This window comes from Thunnus albacares, chromosome 10, assembly GCF_914725855.1.
Source record: "Thunnus albacares chromosome 10, fThuAlb1.1, whole genome shotgun sequence".
Classification (NCBI taxonomy): domain Eukaryota; kingdom Metazoa; phylum Chordata; class Actinopteri; order Scombriformes; family Scombridae; genus Thunnus; species Thunnus albacares.
The window spans coordinates 22,487,274-22,505,986 of record NC_058115.1 but is presented as its reverse complement, the minus strand read 5'-3'; the positions used below and the strand labels follow the sequence as shown (position 1 = coordinate 22,505,986).

General features: G+C 38.2%; 1 protein-coding gene across 1 annotated transcript in view; it reads left to right on the top strand.

The window, feature by feature from the left end:
• diaph2 (diaphanous-related formin 2) overlaps positions 1–18,713 on the top strand; it is a 381,520-nt gene that overhangs the window by 95,253 nt on the left and 267,554 nt on the right. The window contains exon 7 of the mRNA XM_044363276.1: positions 5,721–5,860. Within this exon, the coding sequence (XP_044219211.1) occupies positions 5,721–5,860 (140 nt within the window). The remainder of the gene's footprint in view (positions 1–5,720; positions 5,861–18,713) is intronic.

The following is an 18,713-nucleotide window of genomic DNA, read 5'->3' as shown; positions in this document are numbered from 1 at the left end:
CATTTTTGTCTTCTTCTCAAAATAAGGCTTATCAATAAGCTGATAGTAACATCTGAGCCTTTGTTTAAATGCCAAACAGCGCTACGATGAATCATGTCATTCAAATGAATACAGTGGTGTCATGATTTCGCTGTAAGGGGAAGCACACGCATTCAGACACAAAGCTTTGGATGACTTTCATGCATGCCATCTGAACAAATCACTGTAACATGCTAATCTCATGCTGTGATGAGACACGAATGCAGTTCTGTTCTTGCATCACTTGCTAATTCACAGAACACTTTAAGAGATAAGAGAGTTGGGAAAACATTGTTTAGAAGATCGCATATGTGCATATGAGAGAGAGAGAGCGGGCACATGCGCGAGAGAGGTACACGCTGAATGGAAGAAGCAGAGGCAATCAGCTATCTCCCAGCTCTAGCTTCCAGGCCAGACACATTGCCGCCATGTGGTTTTTCCAGTAAGCTGACAAAGAAGCTGAATAATGTATCTATCAGTCTGCCTGAGTGTGCAGAGCACTGGGCACTGAGGAAGCTGCCAGCTTGTTATAGGCTCATTACAGGTGAAGATGACATGTGGAGGTGTAGCTGCCTTGGCATTGTCTCCCTGCCCTGCCCTCGATAGAAGGCACAGTACTCTGTCACTCCCCGTGGTACGGAGAAAGGGAGACAGAGGTGATAGAGGAGGAGGGAATGGGCCTCAGTGCTCCCCTAACCCCCCAAAATGAAATTGACAGGCTCGCTGAAGTAATTGCTCCCAGCACTATTTTCTTTGGCAGGAAATACTGTTATCGACAAATAGGGGATTCAATAAGCGACAGGAGATGAGGCTCAAGGCTGTGGTCAAAAAGGCTGTGTCTGTCCACTGCTGTTGAGGTTGCGGTGTCTCCTGATGCTCTCTATCTCTGCCCTGCCCTTTCTCCCCTGTACACTTTCTCTCTCTTTTTGTATCTTTCCCGTACTTTATCTGTCTCCCTCATACTCCCTGTCCTCTTTCTTTTTCATTTTTTACATCTTACTACTTAATCACACACTACCCACACAACATCTCTCTCTCTCTCTCTCTGTCATCCCTCCTTTTTTCCCTTGCTCCCTTTCTCTGGGGCCTCTTTTTGACCATTTTCTTCCTCTCCATTTTTGTGAGCCTGAAGGGGAAAACTCTATTACCCAGTAGCCAGCAGGTAATGCCCCCCTCCCTCTCCTCAGATTGTTTCTCTGCTGCCAGTGTGGTGGTGTAATGTTGATATTATCCCAAAGGACTCCATTGATTTGGGCTAGGGTCATGAAAAAGCAGTTTATGGTCAATGTCTTTGGTTTCCAGAGGTCAGGGCATGCGGTGAAACCAGAGCTCTAGCTTTTCTGGACATGATGGTATGCCTGCTGGGAACTGCTGAGAGATAAGAAGATAAATAAAACGGGGGTGATGTGTTTCCCTCTTACTGCCCTATATATTACTGTGAAAGTAATTCAGTCATCTAATTAGCTATATCCAAAATTGAATTACAGTGATGTAATTGTACTTTCTCTCAAACAGTGTTATTTAGGCCCCCATTGCTTTGCTAAAAGTGCATATATTTACTGTTGAATGTTAAAATTTCATTAGTTGTTTTTACAGTTCAGTTAATTTTGATCTAAGAAGTTGCTGAATACATTTTATTAAGCTGCAACACCACCAAAGCCAGATCTTGACCACATGTCAGATGATTAGTCTTAAAACTTGCATGAAATCCACCACTGTGGTTTCAATACAGCTCACCTACCATTAGCTTTCAAACTTTATTCAACAAAGTGCTGACATATCTCCTCTCCACTGGCTACCCAACTATTTTTTAGCATTTGTTATTCATCTAAACTGATCTACTGCAGACAGCCTGGGTTTTGTATTGAAAAAACTTTACCTTTCCTTAAACCTCTCTACGGCAAAAACAGTTTAACTGGTGCAACAATCAAGAATGATGTTTTCAGGGGACGAGCAGCATAGTACATTGTCCCCTAACACTGCTCAACCTGAGAATATAAATGCGCTGTTTTTTTTTTCCATTACCATTTGGAAGACAATGAATGCTTATTCTGACTCTATCTTGTTCCTGTGTTCCTGATATGATTTTATAGGACGCATGTGATGCACTCTTCCAATCATCTGCTTAAATGGTTATGGTCCGGGGCCTTTGATAGGACCCTTTCCAGGGAGAAACAGCCCTGTTGAAGTCTAATGAAGACTGTAGCTTCAGCCTTCTCCTCAATAGGGAAGGATCCCTCTGGAGACACTACAAGTCCATTCTACTAAAAGTGTTTGAAATTAATGAACACTTTTATTCAGTGTGCCAGTGGAGCACATCTGTGCAGCTGCCTAATGGTCAACTCACACTTTTGTTAGGTATTGTTGTCCAGATACAGTTATGGTACAAGTAGTATACTAGGGTCCTTAAAATCTCTTACACATTGGACAGTTTTCGTATTGACAATGGGTATCACAACAGAAGTAAAGGTTTTTAGTTGGTCGAACATTTACATATAATAATACACATGTTAAGCCTTTAATCTCCACTTATTATGTCTCATGGCCTGGAACTCTTGGTGTTTTAGTTGAGTATTGTTTTACAGTATACATCTTGTGTAATAGTTGCTCACAGTATCCTGTATTTGTTCCTGCTTTTTGGGACAGAAGGGTTAAAAGTGCATTACTTACTTAATACTTCAGCCTTGCTGGTGTTTTTGACCAATCTGAATAAGCTTCTTTGAAAGACATTGGCAAGTGAGCAAAACATATAGGCTCATAAGAGTCTAGGGACCAGTCAACTGCCATTTGGCTAAGATGTGACCGGAGTGACTTTATTAAATACAGTTTATTTAGTAGTCTGTGAGATACATCTTGGTAGAATGAGTAGAACATATATCAATTGTTGTTGCACAACCCCATTGTTGCTTTCATAGATCTGTCTGTAGACATCTTCTTGAGTAACCATTGGAGGGGTTTACTTTGGTTACTATTAGAGAACCTTCTCTATCGAGACAACAGGAGATTATTGGGCTGTGATTGAAAATGTGTATTACTTGAACTATGTACATATCACAGTGAATAAAGTGGAAAAAGAAGATTGTGTGTGTCTAAAGCGAGACATTTTGTGTTCTTGCAGACGCAGGGAAACGCACACAGTCACAGTTCATTGACTAAACATTTTTCAAAAGTGACTCAACCATGAATGACATCAACTTTTCTTTGAGCAATCATTTCAACAGTCTGTTTCAGAAAATAAGCACTGCCACTCAGGGATTACAAGCACATAGATTTTTTTTGAAGTACTTAAATAAGCAGAAAAATTTAATTGTTGTGGTTGAACCATCTACAAAGGCAGTTCCATCATTGTTTAAGTTGAACCTTGAAGTGAATATCTCGCAAACTCAAAGTCACCACATTTCACTTCAGGGTCTTGTTAAGTGTCTGGAGTATCTTTCTTTCTCTGCTTCTCTTTCTTTCTACAGTAATTGAGCTTTCAAAGACTGTATAACCAGTTTTATTAGTTTTAATCATTATTTTTTATTTATGTGTCTTGCCATTCATAGTCAATACCAAAAATGATATGGAAACTGTGCTCAGCAGAAATGTGCAACAAAGATTTCTGAGGTAGGTAGTAGCTGAATCTAGATAGTAATGAGAAGGATTCTTACCTTTCTCTATGGCTTAATAACTATCTTACTGTCAGATAAAAAGCTAAGCCAGTCACTCCTCCACATTCACCCGCTGGTGCTTGAGAAGATAAATGGGATAAGTGCTCATATAGATCCAGCTAAGAAACATAGAAAAAAAGACACAAGCATAAAAAATTGATTTATTACGAAATCAAACTATAGTTAGGAAAACTACACAGTTACGTGAAAGTACGCTCTCAGGTTTAACTTCCTTTGAGATTTTGCTGTCTTTCATTTGTACAACTGCTAGTATCACAGTATCATGGAGCTATGGAAAAATTGTGAAGCCATTACAAGGAAATAATGGCTCAGGTATTCCTAACAAAAATTGCAGTAGTATGTCATTGTTGACAAGCTTTTAGTGTAACAAAATGTCATACAATGATAATAGATTAAGATCACATTAGGATTTGTGTGCTTACATTTCCACTTTAATATCATTTTAACAGTGTTCATGGAAAAGATACCCCTTTTTGGTTTTTGGCAGGAATCACCCCTGCAGCTTGAGGAATGGGCTTTTTATATCAGCCTTTGTCAAATAAATACTTTTTGTCATTATTGAGCCAATCAAACTATGAGCTCAGTTTACACCTAAAGCCCATAATTATTGGTAGCTTGCTGTTGTAAGACTTCCTCTGCTGTTTCAAACAAAAAACAAAAAAACAAAAAAAATCATGTTGACTCTGCATTGCAGGAGAGCAGCAGGCCTCTCTTTTCTCTAGATAAATGAGCTAGCTTATTACTTCCCAAACTGCCTATTAGCACAGTTCACTTTGTGGGGAACCAGCAGTGCAGGGATGAACAGAGTGAATTTGGCCTAGCAGTCTGGTTCAGGCATAGCTGATGCAATTTCTCCTGCATGTTTCCTCATTTTGTTTTATGTGGAACTCAACCTCCACCTGCAATGTAGCTTATGTTGAGAACAAAACATGAAAATTACTAATTACTAAAATAGTTTGCTCTCAATAAATTCACAGTAAAGTCATTACAGTGTGTGGTGGTATATTCTGATTTTCACCTTATATGTTCCTGCGACCGACAAGCACCTGTCTGAAAATACTGGCTGTGCATGGGGAGTTCTGTCCTTTTATGAAAATTACTAATTTAACACAGATTTGTTCTTGGAGCATGTACCAAGAATAGAAATAATGCAGTCAAATTACTCAATTTGCAAATCTTTGTTATTTGTATTCCTCAAAATTTAAGTTGATTGCTGGACTGCATGGATGCAATGTCAGACCTACAATGGATTCAATCAGTCAGTAACTTTGGAATTAAGTTGTAGCTCAGTGTAATATAAAAAGTTGACTCCAGTGTGTGCTGGGAGTGTATAAATGTGTGTTTCCCTGCTGTGGTGCAAGTGTGTATTGCTGCCAATAGGCAGTCTCATTGTGTAAGCATCAGTGTAGCAACATGTCCCGAGAGACCTCTCTGGAGATTATACACAAGAATCCATTTACTTCAAGCATGAGCTGCCACAGATATCATGTACTGTAGAGCCTGTGTTTGGCACTCAGTGAATATTGTCCATCATTAGAGTCTTGGCTGATTGAGAAGAAGAGAAGTTGGCCAACACATTTCTAGACATTTCAATCAGTCATCCTCTTTCTGAAACACAAATGTTTTGGCCAGCTTTTTATCACAAACACCTTGGTGAGAAGCCAAATTTTAAGTTGTTCAAACTGCTTGTAATTTATCAAACAGCTGCACCTACTGAGAGCACAAGATACCTACTTAGCAATATAACATCCTTTTCACTCTTAACTGTCTTCTTGAATGACAGAATATAGCTGTTTAAAAAAAATTAGTGCTTCTTAAGCTACGTAAGGAAAAGTGGGTTTCTTCTCACTCCTTGAACTGTAATTATACATTAACACATCTGTTTATTTAGAAATACACTATTTATTCAAATCAAGCTTGGATTTCCTTTACTGACTTTCACAATTTCCTTTTGTTATTGATTACCATTGTTGTGCAGGTCATAGTATTGGATAATTAATGATAAATGTCCTGTTGATATTTTGTTTGCAGGGTGGACTAAGGAACAGCAAGCATGAATGTACACTTTCATCCCAAGAATACGTCCATGAGCTGCGTTCTGGCATCACAGAAGAAAAGCTGCTTAATTGCCTGGAGTCCCTCAGAGTGTCTCTCACAAGTAACCCCGTCAGGTCAGTAACTCAGTCTCTTTTCACACACCGCAAACTGTGCTTTGTAGCTGGGAATTATTTGAATATTTGCAAATACTACAGCTCAAAGCATTTCTTTGAGTATCTTCTATTATTGGCATAATGATAGAAAGCTCATCAAAGGAGGGCTCACTTCAAATTTCTCCTTTTTTGTTCACAACTAAAAAAAAAAAACTGATGTTATGAAGACTCATGCTGTTGAGCTGGCTACGCAAGATCAACTGCTACTTAGTTTGTGTTTCTACAGTCCCTATTATCCCTAATTTACATGAACACATCATTTAGCAAGGCAGACGTTTTTCTCTGGACATGAAAATTTTCATTTGAACAAATTACTTTTACACACAACAGGTGTGCACAGCTGGAAATACTGTACTATTTCTCACCAGTGATTGCCGGCACTTCATATAAGATTTTCCAGTTGTGCTTAATGCACAAAAAACAGGGGGGGGGGATCCTATGGAGCAAAAGGGGATGTTCTATTTTTTGTGATTGTTTTAAGTGGATTTATGACTGATTAATGTAATGCTTGACACATCTTAAAATTTTAATGTTAAAAAGATGAACATTTGAACTTAATTATATATTTATTTTTACTTACTTCTAAACATCTCTTTTACTTTTTTCTATAGCCCTGTTTACACTTACTGAAAACATACTAAAGTGTGTCTTAGACAGCTCTTAGTACACTACACTACATGGCATCCTGACTTGACTGAAAAAAAGGACTTAGCTATGTGTGTGGAACAGGAGGACAAACCTTCTACACACAGTGGATTACCCAACAGCTTGGACTAGATGATAAAGTATGTGCACAAGCCTTTTTACTCATGCTACCAAGCTATATGGGTGAGTGCAAATGGTTATGTTTGCTATGGAGCAGCACAATTTGCATATTGGGCAAATTTTGATGAAAGGGGTTGACTGCTGTCCATCTTAATGATATGGACATGTCTAGAGAGGAAGTTATTAGATCTAAATAAGGCCTTGGATATGTATGTGTAGGATGTACGTTAAAGATGAGCACAAATGTATTTTTACTCCAGCAGTTCATACAATTCATTTTATTCCTTTGTCTATTTATTTGCATTTAAAGAAGAGAGGAAATATAGCTTTATTATAGCTTATTCCTTAGATATATGATCAATGTTATCCACAGTGATCAGAGCAAAGTGCTGTCTGCTGGACATATTTCTATTTGCATATAGGTAGGGTAACATTATAGGACTTGTTCCATGTGGCTTGATAGCTAAGTTAAACAAGAAAGACACATAACATCAACTTTTAAACAAGCACAGCCAATGGTGCAGCTGGCTAAATGAGCACAAGCTTATAGTCATTGGCAGTGTGTCTGTCATTCCAAACCACTCTGTCCATTAAGCTCTAATAGATAGGAAGACTGGTTTTCCACATCAGAAAGCCAGACATTTTGAGACCTTAATAAGCATGTGGCTCTCACCCAGAGATCAACTCTGTGTCATGTGTACAATCTGCCTCCAATCGACCAAAAGTAAAAATGGCCAGTGCCTGCAATTCTTCTCTTTATTCTATTTTAAACTCATATAACATTATTTTCAACATATAACGATATTTTTTTTTCTCAGCTCAGTCCTGTTGAGCTTTGATTGGCTCTTGAGTCATTCATTATGAGGCTTCACTGATTTTGTAAGCCTTGTCTCCACTTGTTACCCAAAGTCTCTGCCTTCTCCCTTTTAAATGTGATCTTCAATTTTAATTTGGTCCCACTAGTGCAAAGGAACCCTTAGTGACAGCAGATCCTCTAAATTATTTACCAGCCCACTGCTGAAGAGATGTTTCTTAATGGTGAATCAATAAATGGTGCATATTAATTGGTTATTGGATAAGTGGAATACTTTTTATGTTGACCCTGTGTACAGAGAAAGGACCTGCCAGCCTGGCCCCAGATTAGCATTTATTTAATCTGTGTGTTAGTACCAGTATTATAGCTGAATCCCTGCATTAACCAATTTGAAAGAAAAGGCAATACAGTTTGTGCTCTCATTAAAATCCTGTGTATTCACTACAGCAACAGGGGCTCAACAATGAATAAAGAAATGGATAGAATGGACATTTTCATTCATCTCACTCTTCTTTCATATCAAGCTTAGAAGAGGAAGTAATCCAACCATGGGAGTCGACCACATGACACATTGGTTTGATTCAGATGGCTAACGGGTGACATTAGCTAGTGGTACATACAGAAAATAAATTATACATAGATTTATAATGTCCTAAACATAACACTAATACACATTTTATATATTGTATGTTAGGTAGTATAATGAATAGCCAAGTAGCTAAGTAATTATCCCTCGAGTGATTGCAGGGCTCTGAAGTCAGTCTCCACAGGCTCCTGCGAGCTGTGGGGAGCCAAGTCAGCCTTTCCACTCTGAAAGGCCAACTGGTGCCGAGGGGATGTAAGTGAGGCCAGGCCTGCCCTGTGGGTGTTTTCAAATGGCTGAACCTTTGACCAGCATGTAAGGGACCAGTGCTTTAAGGAAGAATGGCCTCCCACGGATGGCCAGGTCCATACAGGGAGAGAGGCACCTTTGGGTGCCTGAGGAGGAGGACTGTGCGAATGTTGACTAACACCGGTCTCCTGCTCATCTTTACGCCTCTCATTATTTCTCTCCTGGGGAAAGGTGCTGATTATTTCTTGAGGCATGGATAAGGTTTCCCCTAATTAATATGAATGCACTTAATTGTCATGGATCACAACACACAGGAAAGTCACATTTGGTTTGCTACTCCTCTGACTCCACTATGTTAATGTAACCTTTGTACGGTATGTTATCATATAGCTACTGAAAATAACCACGAAGGAGATGACAGAGCAGTGCATTCATGCTTGTTTTAATTCGCACCTTAGAATAATGATCAGCTGGCCTGCCTTCGGGTATTGATAATCTTGGGAATTTATTGTTGATCATACCTGAAAAAATAGCAGATTGGTTGTACCATGTAGTAATAAGACTGTATACAGTCTTATTGTGTACTTTTCATAATTTGCTACCATTCTTTTGTATTTCTAGTTGTGCCTCACAGTTTATTGTATTGAACAGTATTTCTCATTATAGAGACAAACTTCCATTTCAGCAGAAATGCCAATGTAGAGTCAAGAGCTGATTATTTTCTAGTATTTCAGTTTTCTCACAGTTGAAAAGGCCAGATAAACATTGTCTGAGCCTGTCTTTTCTGTGTTCAAACGATTAGGCCCTGATTTTTAAGTCAGGGCTCGCATTTATCAAACATTGTGGTGAAGGAAGAATCAATCCTAAATGGAAAAAAAAAATCCTTGGAGTAATGCATATCTGGTCTTAAACTCCTATTGGCTTATGGATAAATATTTTAATATTGTTAAATGTATCAATATTCTTGACCTAAGTAATCCTATCTTTGTCAGGATTCAAGAAAGCTGCAGAGGTTGTCAGCTTGTGACAAAGGATTCAAAATATCTGTTATGACAGGAGGTTCTTTTTTATTTATTTTTTTAAACGTCCACTCATTTTTGGCTTCTCTTGCACTTAATATGTCGGCCAAAAATAGCCTCTGCACATCGAGAGATAGATTCTTTTCTCACACTAATAAAACCAAGAATTGATCCAGGGCACATTACATAAATGGACTGATGAAAGATCAGTCCTTTACAGAACAAGATAAGATAGATAAGAACAGATCCACACAAGGTTACTGTGCTAAGGAAGAAAAGTTATGATAGATATCTGTGTCATTTGGATATATGACAGCAGTTATAAATGATTTCATACTATACATCTATAGAAAATAACCGTGCTCTGTGTTAAAACACTGAAGACATTTGACACTTAGGTGATGATTTAAATCAAAACAGTACTTTGTTTTATTAACCATTAAACTGAATTCTGTACGCTAAAGTCTCAACATCAAAGTGCTGTTGTTCTTCACAGTGAGTGCTTACCATTGCTTTTTGTTTTTCCTGTGATGTTTGGGCAGCCTGCTAATTTGCTCCCAGAGGCCTGTGTTTGTCTAATAGTTTAATTGGCTGGGCTGTGCACCTGTTTGGCAGCGCAGGTGGCCACAGGGCCATTGTGCTGAGGGCCTTATCTCCCAGGCAGTCCCACACAGGTGTGTGGCATGTAGCCTTTGCAGATCCACCCACAGATGGCATTGCCTGGAGCATCCACTGCCTACTCTGTTTTCACTCTCTTCTTCTCAGATGCCATGTTTTCTACTTCTCATTCTGTCAAAAATTTCCCCAGCCAATTATTTATCCTCTACTTCATTCTCCCCCTTTGAATTTTGTCATTTGGATACTCGCTTCTTAATTTAGAAGTGTCAGATTGACTTCCCACTTTTCATTAATTTCTTAATCCACTGACATGAAGTGAGATGCCAACTTACAGAAAATTACAACCCTCTTATTTTCTCATTTGGTGGGAGAGGAATCCTGTGGTGTTTCAGTCTGGCCTTATTTTTCACAGCCATTTCACAGTTTCTTTACTCTTTTCTCACACACTTGAAAACTGTGATAGGGTCCATGTAAAATATATCTAATTTAATCTCTATTTTAATAAGCAAAACATGTTTTTCCCTTTACAGTTACCAAAGCAAACACTCACTGTTTTAAATCATGTATGTTTAGAATTTTGTTTTTGCAGCAACTGCTGCTGCTGCTGCTGCTGCTGCTGCTGATAACCTAGTTTTACACTTTATTTGATAACGTCAATGTAAAGCAGCTTCATCAATAGACCTTCCAGTATAAAACTAGGAGAGTGGCCAGCAGAGCACATATCCACGGCCCCAGCTGCTGAGTTCCCTGTGTTTAGCCTTCAGCGTTACACTATGACTCTGTCAAATCCTGACAGTGACTTCCATATTAGATCTGCTAGCTCTCAGATCCCTAAGACATATTTAAGCAAAATTGAACTTGGCTCCTAACTTTTCATTATGTGAAATCTTCACGGCACAAGTCAGACATTTTCTCGGGGGGCATTTTCTTGTGGGGTCTTTCTGTGGAGGCGGGAGAGACATTTGCTGACACCAGAGTTTCTCCCTGTGTCTGAATGCTCAAGGTGTGGGTTGTTGTGATGATCTTGCCGCTCTGCCACACAGGGTGTCTCTGAGACTGAATCAGTCTCACCAGCTTTTCTCAGCTGAATGCTTGTAGCTGACTGAGCACCGAAGGTTGCATGGAACACTAGTAATGGGCTTTTTATGAGCTTTGAAGTTACTATGGCTGCTAACATAAAGCTGCTCGTCCTGTTGACTGTCTGTCCTAATGCCCAGCGTGAGAAAGCATTCAAGAGCATACTGAAAAAAAGACATTTATGCCAAGTACAGTGGTGGTGCCCCATGTAAGTCATTCACAGAACCCAAATTCCCTCAACTCATAATCTATGTGCATTATTTGATTTTAACAAACAAATTAACTCTTTTTTTGGGCATATGCTTTCTGCTTTAAATACTGAAATATCTCCTGGAAGGTGAAATGGTGTTACGTGATTGTCTATGACACATACAGTTTAAAGCAAGACAATTAAAAGGTGTCAACAAAAGCCAATCCCTTTTGCACAAATGTTTTTTAATAAGTAGCACTAAGTGATATTCTTATATCCCCGCCACTTCCTCCCTTGGCCTCGTCTGTCCAATAGCCAATTAACACCAGCACAAAGGAGCATATCCATCTGTCTATATGCTATTGTGACTACTTGAACAAATATGAACATCTAAACGTCTCACAGGTTGTATATTCCCCCCTTGACAGCACAGACCAGAAGTCTTGTCTGGCACAGGCACAAAGTGTGAGTAGTGGCTTGTAATGCAACTGCAATGAGTTAACACTACACTGATGAATGCTACTTGTTTGAGGATTTAGGTACAGTAGACATCAGTGTGCCAGCTCTGTCTGACACAGATTCTTCACAGAGATGAATAACTGTTTCAACTTTCTCATTTTTGATGTGGAAATAGCTCCCTATCTCAGTGAATCATCCATAATTGATCCTCTGTATTCACTTTTTTTTTATCCTGGATAGAGCTTTTGTAAGCTCAATCAGACTCCATGTCAATTTGAAAATTTTAAATATAGCGTTAAAAGACATGATGTCCTTAGAGGAGTTCATGGGGAAAGGCTTCCACAGGGCACATGACAATCTGATGTCTCTGTACTTTGAGGATCAAGCCACCATTTCTTCCCATTCCGTCGCTTTGTTCAGTAATGGAAAAATAGTCATTTGATTTTCTACCATGGCGATTAAGATTTGACATTCTCCAGGAGGTGATATGGAAAGAGAGACACAAGATATCCAAAAATCTAGCCTGTCAGGGCTATAACATGCATCGCTGTTGCCACAGCAAAACAAGTAATGTGGGGTGGAAGGTTTCTAATGGAGTAATGTTTTTTATACTGTGTTGTGGGACTCTACTCTCTAGACTCTCAGTGCTATTAGAAACCACTCCCAACCACCCTGAAGGCCTCAGACAAGTTTGTTCTGTCACTTGTCAAGGAGAAACAAGACAGAAAAGATTTGGAAATTACATAATTATTTACTTGACGTGTATAGGAAATAGAATTCAATGGTTCTCGTTTTCTTCAAAAGTAATAGAAATACTTTGCTTATTAGTGAATCCACATTTATTCAGGTTGGTTCTATCATTCTCATTTTATAGTATTCAAAGACATTTATTTGACTGTTAAATTTGGTAAGAAATGTTATAACACTGTCCTCAACGGACGTGACGAGCAGTCAAAAATGAGCAAGTTAACTAGTTTTTACCCTTGCGGCTGACTTCAGAGTTGACGTTCGCCCTTCTTCCTCAGAGGCAGTGAAAACGATTTTGGAGACATAAATGTCCTCAGTGTCTGGGTATATTTTAAGAGTGATGCCTATTTCATTTTATGACACCATCTGTTAACCTCCTAGATAGCCATATCTGTTATGGCCCCAGAGTGATACATACATAATTCAGAAATATCTGATTTGAATTCCATATTGATTTAGTTGGAAATTATCTTTCACAAGTATAGGAAATAACTGGTACATTACTGTACTATGAATCTAAATGTAAATCTCTAAATGTATTGTCATTTTTTACCAGCTCTTATTATCCATTCTTTTTCTAATTTTGGCAGTATGATGCCTTTGGATGCAATAGTATATGTGATATAGTGCTTTTGGTATCTTATCCTACAGCTAAACAAAAATTGAGTTATTCAATGTATTATTCAGTATATTGCAAAGATATTTTCATGTTTTCTGATATGTGGGACATAACCCAGAATCCCATGTGATCTGAGTCCATATTTAACAACATCTGAGCAGGAAGTCTGTCCAATCTAGTTCAAATTCTCAGAGTGATGCATATTTGCTGCTACTCTTATCTTAGGAATAAAAGCATTAATAAACTTTTTGAATCTATGAAAGTCATTCTGTCTGCTCCAGGATATAGGAAAGCTGCTGAGCTGCTAATGTTTTAGTTCCCAGCAGATAGCAAGTAATAGGTCAAACATGCGCACGCATTGTGGTAGGTGTACACTGACACTTTGCAAAGGTTTTTATACATGTACTGTAGAAGGTGAAAAAGCTTGAACAAAATGGCAACTTTTGACTTTGAAAATAGAATCTTTCACTTTCTCTTTCATAGAAATGCTTGCCTCTGCATTTCCCTCTCCATGAAAGATCAAACTCATCCTCTGCGGAAGTCAGAGGAATGTGTAGATACATCACATCAAACTGGATGATCCTTTCTCTGATCTTCTGCAACATATACAGATTTACAGTATACCCAACAATTAGGGGTGCAACAGATCACAAAACTCACGGTTTGGATCGTATCACTGTTTTGAGTCACGGATCAGATCAATTTTTGGGTCAGGCAAAAAAAAAAAAGAAGGAGACAAACATAACTTAAATTAAAACAACATTCAAGAAGTCCAATATTTAAATAAAATCATAAAATATATAAGATATTCAATACTCAATTGTTAAATTAAAGTGCAATATGAGGCATGATACTGTTGTCCTTTAAACATGGTAGTGAATGAAACAATAGTCTGTGTCCACATCATCAAAACCTACAAAGATGAACACTTCTTGTCCTGCAGCTTAGATTGTTGAACGAGCCACCAAACAAACATTCATCAGGGAAAAGTGCACTGCTAACATCAGTTAGCAGGCTAGATAGCTAATTAGCTGCTCAGCTGCATTAAACAGCATGTAAACATACCTGCAGATGTCACTTCGGACCTGTTAGATGCTGGTTAGCTTGTTTCTCTTCAGAATCCCTGTTAGTGAAACACTGTTCATGACTTGTACTTACAGCAGTTTGTTTACTTTGTCTCCAATGAGACATTAAATTTTGCAATTAATCCGAGGTTCACATGTGTGCCGAACCGTGGGGGGCGATCCGTATGGATCACGGATCAACTATGTTCCGTTACACCACTACCAACAATTAAATTAATTAGTCCAATCAACCAGCAATCTGCCAGTTCTACTACTGGTTTCTCTATATCTTCACCTAGCAGTGAAGATTGTTGTGTGGGAAGCCTCTGTATTATTCAGGGGATAATTAGAAATTTCAAGAGTGTTTTGCACTCTGTTGGGGGTCATTTCAAATTGTCTGGGGGGCATGGTGTGCTGTTAGCTGTCTGCACTGACTGGTTGATTTAATTCTGATAAAGAATTCCACTCCCCGGTATCACACACTCATGCGTACACATACAGCCACACCGCATACAGACACACACACACACACACTGTTCCTGCCTTCATTTAGTTTAGTTTTGCATTCTAGCACACACACAGACAAGCACATAGACACACAAGCACCTTCAGTTCCACCAGAAAAAAATGAACAGTCATTTATGTAGAAGGCCTGATCTTCATCTTTGTTAAAGTCACGTTTTGGAATCACGCTGAGACTCAAATACCATTAGAAGTGCAAAGTGCTCCTTTTGAGCACTGCACTGCTCCCTCTCCTACCTTGCTTGACTACACTAGAAATCATATTCTTGGAGTGCTGACACCAGGAATATTGTCCTCAGACTGTGTTACTAGCTTTAGTACTTATACCAAATATCAGAACTGCTTTTCTTGGTTCTGTGAACAGCTCCTGAGCTGTAGCTCATGAAGTTTTTTTTTTATTATACATTTATTTTGGAGCATCACTTGAAGAGACACCACCTTCTGAAATAGTTATTCTATACAGCAAATTAGATGTGTGACATTACAAGTGTTTTGTATTGTTCAGCTATTACTTGTTCTCTTCATTACATATAAGAACGACGCCAGCCAGCAGGAGACAGAAACATGAGCTATTATCAGGACAACTAGGTGGAGCGACAGAGCACCTGTCACTTGGATGTAATGTAACCTGGAGTTACATGTATAGACATCAACTGCTCATTGTTCTTTTACAAGGAGAATGATTAGCACAGGTCAATGATTTTGGCTCTGCTGGATGCACAGGATACCTGTTAGGCTTAACAGTCAACAGTCTGCAACTTCTCAAAGGAGAAAGAACATTTATAGATTAATATTATGAAATAAAACAAATATCCCTAACCCTAACAAACTGAAGTATACTGTCACCAAGATGTACAAATCTACATGAACAGCGAACAAGAGAATTAGCTTTTGTTATATGAGCTCAAACAGAAAATTTAAGCAGTGCAATCACATATATTTTATGAATCATTCAGTGCTGCTCATCTGTGTTACTTCTAGATTATGAGGTGAAAACTACTGTGTTTTCTTTTGACTGTAGTAGACAATAGTTTCGAAGGCTATTGCCTTAAACACTAAAATTGTCCGTGGACAATGTTTGATTTTAATCAGATAAATGAAAGCTGTAAAGGACATGTAAGAAAAAGGAATGGCTAATGGCTATCATATTATTTTTTGCAGAACAGAAAAGTACAGTTAATATTTTATATCTAATATCTCTCATGCCCTGTCCATTATAGTTATTTCGGCAAGCTATTAAATTGGTCGGGGGATAATGTAGCTCCATGTTTGGCATGGTAAATCACTAAGCAGACACTGGTGGTGCTCGGTTTCAAACTATAATGTTCAGAGCTATTTGTTGCACAGAGCATTGGGCCTCTATTGGAATACTGTAGTGCTGGATAGGTCAGTACACCCATAGAGGGACAGTTGTATGGCTTTGCCTGTAATACAATATGAAAGATATTGCACTTGCACAGAAGCTCTCTATAACACAGCTCCCCATCTAGCCATGATAAAATAATAAAACCGGTCTATAGACTGAAATCAATGCGTGTACAAGCCATCTAAACAAAAGACCAGTGATCAGTCAAACAGAAAGGGTGAGACAATGCCTGCCTATAACTTTTCCTGTTGCTTTTTTAGATACTTACTGTGGCTAGTGATGTGTACCAACGTGTGCTTTGCCATTTTTTCACAAACTCTACACTTTGACCACACTCTTTGCTACCTCGCCTCACATAAGAAATATAGAGATTGGATGAATGTTTGTTCATACATAACTACATTTGTTATGTCAGGAAGTCAATAATGTCTTTTGGCCTTTTGGGGAACAAATGTTATTTTACAGGAAGACAGATGGTCATCTGATGTCAAGACATTTTGAATGTGTTGTATTAAGTTTACAGCAAAGAAATATCATCAAAAATCCAGAAGGTAATGGACTTTTGATAAGGCTGAATTGTTTTTGTGAACATACACAGATTAATGTGATTCCTTGGCAGTGTTTTGCCAGTAAACATCTTGTTTACATCTATCTTTATGTTTGTGGGCTAAACCGTGAGATTTTCAAGACATACATTTTATAGAAGTTAGCATAACTACAACATAATTGCGTCAAGCCAGCAGAAATAAACCAAAAATATATAATAAGAAATTGCTTCCCTAACACCGACCATGAATTTTTCATTTTGCCTGCGGAATATACATGATTGCAGAAAGTAACACAATTTGGTGGCACTTAACTAGAGGATTATAGCCATCAATATTAGATGAACAAGTTCTCCCCCATGTTAATGAAATCCTTGGATGTATGCCCATATTAGGAGAAGAATCTGATAAGGAAAGACTTTCAATCTCTTGTTCCTTCACTTTTGAATCGCAACATTGATATTTTAATGGCCACCAGAAACAAGCACCTTATGTTTAATCAAACATGAGCTTTAGCCACGTCTACGATACAGATTTTTCAGCTCTGCTTCCTAAGCAACAAGGGTTATCTGATTAGAATGCCCACTGATACTCCTTTAAGCTTGTAAATGTTATTGATGATAATGCATTATGAGGGAAAGGTAGAAACAGGCTGCTGGGCCGGCAGCCTGTTGCAGTGGACAATAATAATATTATTACTGCAAGTAATACTACCAGTGTTAGTGTTATTAGTATTGCTATTTGTGTTAATAGTTGTAATAGTGTGTTGTCCACTGAGGCAGTTTCTCCGATGAACAGAGAGGGCATTGCATAACCTTGGGACAACTGTGGAAGTACCATCTCTCATTTTCTTTGTTGTAACTTTGAGGACATTTAGAAGGCAAGCTGCAGAGGACCTAGGGGTATACGTGAGGGGACAGAAAATGATAGAGATCTGCAATGTAGGGAGGAGCCAAAACATTTAGTACCTTAAAAACCTTGAGGAGGAACACATTATGTTGCAACCTGAAGAAAAACATACATTTTTGATGACAAAATTACTCTGGAAATGATTCCAGTCCCACTCCTTTTTGTATCAGTCCTGTTTCAGTCCAACAATAATAGAGAGAGGAAGAAAACAGACTTTTTCCACAAAATTGTTGCAAAATGTCCAATTTACATTCTGTTTCAATGTTTTAATTAGTGCAACTTCCTCAGTTCAATGTAGTTATTTGTAGAAGCTTTATGACTGCTTTTGTGAATGATTGGTACTTGTAATGTTTTCCTATAATTTGGTTTTACAAGAAGGTATGTGTTTGTTCTAGATTTATCTTCATCAAAGTTTTTAGCTACATCTTCGTGTAGTGATACTGTAAAGCATTTGACTGTCAAGATATGCTAGTCCTGTCCTGTGGACACCCAAACGCACTATGAGTTTAACCAAATAGTGACCTTTTTTGCAGCAAACATCTGTGTGTGTGTCCAATATATGAAAGATCATTTTAAAACTTAACAGCAGTCTAGTTTCTCCTAAATTTCTTCCAGACTCTAAATCTCAATTTGTAGCACCAAAGAACACATCTGCTTTTGTTGGTCTTTTTTCATTATTGTCAGATTTGTTAGTACGCTAACTCTAAATATCAAAATATTGAAATTGGATGAATATTTGATTATACATGACTATATTTATTTTGGCAGCATGTCAGAGAGTCAAATCATGTCTTTTGGGGAACAAATTTTTATTTTCCTGTAAGGCAAGACATTTTGAATGTGTTGTAATAAGTTTACAGCAAAAACATGTCATCAGAAACCTACAATATAATTTGCTTTTAATGTGGATGCATTTTTTGTGTGAACATACACAGATGTTATTCCTTTAAGCACTAATTTGCACGGTTTCTTGGAAGTAGAGAGAATCATCTTAAAATAACCAAAATGATTGCAAAGCAAGAAATGATAATGTGAAACCTCTACTAGTCCTTACGGCAGAGGACAAAACAATTTTTTTTCTTCAGTGCTGTTCTCATACACCTTACTGAGGTCATACAGCATTCCCAGAATCTCATATTGCAGTTATGGTGTATAATAAACAGAATTTCTCTTCACAAATATTGGTTCCATTTCTTGCGCTCCAAAGACTGACATTACCATCATTACCAAGAAGCATAAACAAAGACTGTGGATTTACTGAAATGTGC